This window comes from Sceloporus undulatus, chromosome 4 (assembly GCF_019175285.1).
Source record: "Sceloporus undulatus isolate JIND9_A2432 ecotype Alabama chromosome 4, SceUnd_v1.1, whole genome shotgun sequence".
Classification (NCBI taxonomy): domain Eukaryota; kingdom Metazoa; phylum Chordata; class Lepidosauria; order Squamata; family Phrynosomatidae; genus Sceloporus; species Sceloporus undulatus.
Window position 1 is genome coordinate 235,440,860 of NC_056525.1, and position 4,128 is coordinate 235,444,987.

The window sequence follows — 4,128 nt, forward strand, 5'->3', positions numbered from 1 at the left end:
AAATAGTTAAAGTGGTACCAAAGCGGGTTATTTCTCCAATGTGGATGCAGACTTTTAGTTAGGTCTCCAAAACTGTGTGCTCTTTTAAAAGAGATTTATTTTGGGGGACTTCAGCTCCCAGAATCCCACACTATTGGCCAACATGGCTGAGGCTTCTGGGAAATGAAGTCCACAAAAAAAAGAAAATCATCCTTAAAGGGCCACCATTAAATTTAGGGAAGTGTCTGTGTCCACACTGCAGAAATAACGCACTCTTTGACACCACTTTAACTGCCATGGCTCTAAAACACACTGCAGGAATGATCCAGTTTGAGACTGCTTTAACTGCCCTGGCTCAGAGCTAGGGAATCCTGGGAATTGTAGTTTGTTTTTTGGCATCAGAGCTCTCTCTGACAGAAAAAAAATCAGTTAACCTGGATTATTTCTGGAGTGCAGATGCAGCCTTTGTGGTAAACTTTGCCTTGGTTGCATCCGCACTGCAGAAATAACCCAGGCTGACACTGCTTTAACTGCATTGGTTCAGTGCTATGGAATGATGGGAGTTGTAGTTTTATGAGACATTTATCCTTCCCTCTCAGAAAGCTCTGGTGCCACAGCAAACGACAATTCCCAGATCTGTAAGACATTCAATAATAAATGGACCAAACAAAAGCTAAGAAACACTGCTATAGAAATAAATTCATGCTTCTTAGTCACGCTCAGAATGGAGGACGTTTTGGAATTCCTCTTGGACCGGAGGCTGAAATGTAGGACGCGTTCTGGAAAAGGAGGACGGTCATCCTGGACATGGCAAAAAAAGAAGAAGAGAACCCTTTGCAGAAACTTGGCAAGAAAACTCTGAATAGGGTCACGATAAGTAAAAAGTGATTTGAAGACACACAACGATGACAATGACAACAACAGCAGCCTTGTTTTGTTGCTGTGGGCCTTCAACTCATTTTTGACGTATGGCGACCCCAAGTCACCACAGGTTTTTCTTGGCAAGGTTTATTCAGAGGAGGTTTGCCTTTGCTTTCTTCTGAAGCTGAGAGAGTGTGACTTCCCAATAATCCCACAAATAAAAAAAGGGGGGGAGAATGGCGTCCCCCTCGCCTCTCCTGTTGATGAAACGTTTACGGAGCAGCCATTTCTTTAATTTTGCAAGTTCCTGTTATAAAAGAAATGCTGCTCCGCAAATGCTTTGTTGACAGGAGAGAAGTGGGACGCCTCAATGACGCTTCAGAAGCGCGACCGGTTTTCCCACCTCCGCGCTTCTGAAGCGTTTAGCCAACGATTTCAGCGCAGTAAGTGCCTCTGTGTGAAAAGTACCCAGCGCCTCTTGCTTTGAGGCTTGTACGCCCAAAATTGTTACAACTTTAGTGCTAGCTATTCTTTTATCCTAAACTAAAAAAATAACTTTGAGTCTGTATTCTTGGCACATTATTTAAAAGGGTTATGAAAGGTTAAAAAAAAGGTAACCGTCTTTATCTGGGGCCTGGAGTCCAAACGCTCTTCACAAGGGAATATGTGTGTGGTGTGTGTATTATAAAAAAACATTCCAGTCTTTTATTGTGGGGCCTATCCAAAGTCTAAACTCTCAATTTTATTTTTATTGGTTTCACATAGATACATCTACATTTATTTCTGTGTTGAATCCAAATGATCAGTTCTCAGAGTGGAAGAGACCAGTTCCGGAAGCATTTATTCCTGACGTTTCGCCTGCGTCTGTGGCTGGCATCTCCAGAGAATGGTGACATGGAAGTACATATGTGGGGGGGAAACACCAAAATCAAGTCTCAGCGCATGCAAATGAACTCTACTCAGGATCAGGGGTTGTCCCCGCAGACAATGGATTGCTAATTAAATAGACACACATGCACTACACACATCCTCCGATTCAACAACAGAGCAACACACAGATTAACATACTGTATAAATCACTTCCTCCCAACCAAGAGTCACACAAGTACCATATGTACTCCACTATAAGTCAAGGGCAAGCATGGGGGCCAAAATTATGGATTTTGATATGACTCATGGATAAGTTGAGGATAAAATTTAGGGGCATGCAACAAAGGATGTAAAGGACAAAGGTGGGGTACAGACTGCACAAAAAGGGCGGTCTGCCCACGCCTTGTTTTGCCGTGCGAGAAAGCTGCAGCGGACAAACTGTGCTGCTTCCTCGCGCAGCAAAAAGAACCAGCAAAATGGGTTCTTTTTGTGGTGCCATTGTGATGCCGCAGTGTGCCAATGGCACACTCGCAAAATCACAATGACGTCGCAATGTGTGGACGCTAAGCCTCCATTGCGTCAAAATAGCACCCACTATACAGGGCGCTGCCATTTTGACGCCCTCATCATGTGCGAGGGGCATCTGGAAGCGCTGCCCCTCACATGTAGGGTTGCCATAATTCTCTACTAAAAACCGGGACAAAATGTAGGATAAAATTGAGACCAAAATATAGGACAATCTTAGGATAAAATTTAGCCCAAAATGTAGGACATTTAAGGTCCTCCATTTTTCTTAAATTGAGGGGAAGCACCAAAGAGGTGCCAATACTGCCATTTTCTCACAGAAACATTCAAAAAGGCCAGAAGCAGCATCATGCTGGAAAGAGTAGGAGGGGGTTCGTACTTCTTTTGCATGCTTCCAGGATGAACTAAGCTCATACATTTTGCCACTCTAGAGAAGGAGAAGAGTTAAAATACACTACTTACACTGACTTGGGGATAAGTCTACCCAGTTTTTTATGGTCAATTTTTTTGACAGACATTTTCTAGACTTATACATGAGTATACACAGTGTGAGTGTGTGTGTGTGTGTGTGTGTGTGTGTGTGTGTATGTGTATGTATATAAATATACCCCATTCACTCCCATGCCAGCATTCTCTGAAGATGCCACCGACAGATGCAGGCAAAACGTCATGAGTAAATTCTTCCAGAACGTGGCCACATAACTTAGAAAGCCTGCAGAAAACTAAAGTTTTTTGAACCATCAGAAAGCAAATGTGTCCCCATCTCAGGACAATTTTGAATGTTGGTGTATTTTGGAATTCAGGATAATGGAGACTCAACCTGTAGTAGCAGGAGTTGGTGTGCTGTAGTGGTTAGAGTGATGATGATGTATATTTACAGGTTGAGTATCCCTTATCTGCAAGTCCAAAATCCAAAAAGTCCCCCAGTTGGTGTGCCATTTGGTGGCTGAGATAATGACACCATTGCTTTCTGATGGTTCAGTGTACACAAACCTTGTTTTGTGCACAAAATTGTTTAAAATATTTATACATAGTGCATAAGGTGTATACAAAACATGAATGAATTTCATGTGTAGACTTGGGTTCCATCTCCAATATATCTCATTATGCATATGCAAAATATTCCTAAATAAATAAAAACAATCCAAAATGCTTCTGGTCCCCAATATTTTGTATAACTCAACATGTATTTATATCCTGATCAACTAGACCTGGTTCTGCATACCAGTAGTAGTAGTTTGTATGTAGTGTTTTATGTTCACAGCCCTGGGATGTTTGTGAGAAAGGGTGGGGTACAAATAAATAACAACAACAGTAACAATGTTTATTTATAATGTCCTTTCCACCAAAGGGCAGAATATCAAACATATACAGTTAGCCCTCTGTTTTCATGGGGGATCTGTTCTGCCCCCCCCTGAAAACGGAGACTCGCGTATATTCAAGCCCCATAGGCTTGAATGGGGTGCGTGCCCGCAAGTGCACATGGGGCATGCACCATAGGGACGCGCCCCACTAAAAATAGTGGAGGTCACTCCTCTGTGAATATTCAAGACCGCGAACCTTAAGTCTGTGAGAAAGGAGGGGTGACTGAATAATCAAAGACAGATGATAAAACACAAGAGTATGAAATGCTAAAATAATATGCTAATATATTTTTCCCAGCAGAGAGGGTCCTGTCCTCCTGTAATCTGGGTTTAGCTCCTCCTATTTGTTCCTGTAGGCAGGGACAATAAACAAAAGACCGGCCCCTATATAGGGAGGAGCTAGCCCCCCTGAGCCTCAGTCTTGTTCCTGCCTATGCTCCTAGCAGGATGTTCTCTTCGAGCCAGCGAAGTTTTTCCTTTCTGCGAAAGCGGTTTGAGAGTTTTCTTGGTCTTCCCTTCTTCTCCTCTC

General features: G+C 42.8%; 2 protein-coding genes across 2 annotated transcripts in view; one reads left to right on the plus strand and one right to left on the minus strand.

Moving 5' to 3' along the window:
• Positions 1–4,128, minus strand: part of WASHC5 (WASH complex subunit 5) — a 76,862-nt gene that overhangs the window by 72,054 nt on the left and 680 nt on the right. Inside the window, 1 exon segment of the mRNA XM_042464467.1 lies at positions 2,554–2,662. Within this exon segment, the coding sequence (XP_042320401.1) occupies positions 2,554–2,662 (109 nt within the window).
• The window catches only part of NSMCE2 (NSE2 (MMS21) homolog, SMC5-SMC6 complex SUMO ligase), a 302,808-nt gene continuing 300,330 nt past the window's right edge, over positions 1,651–4,128 (plus strand). Inside the window, exon 1 of the mRNA XM_042465807.1 lies at positions 1,651–1,740. The gene's annotated coding sequence lies outside the window, so the exon portion shown is untranslated. The remainder of the gene's footprint in view (positions 1,741–4,128) is intronic.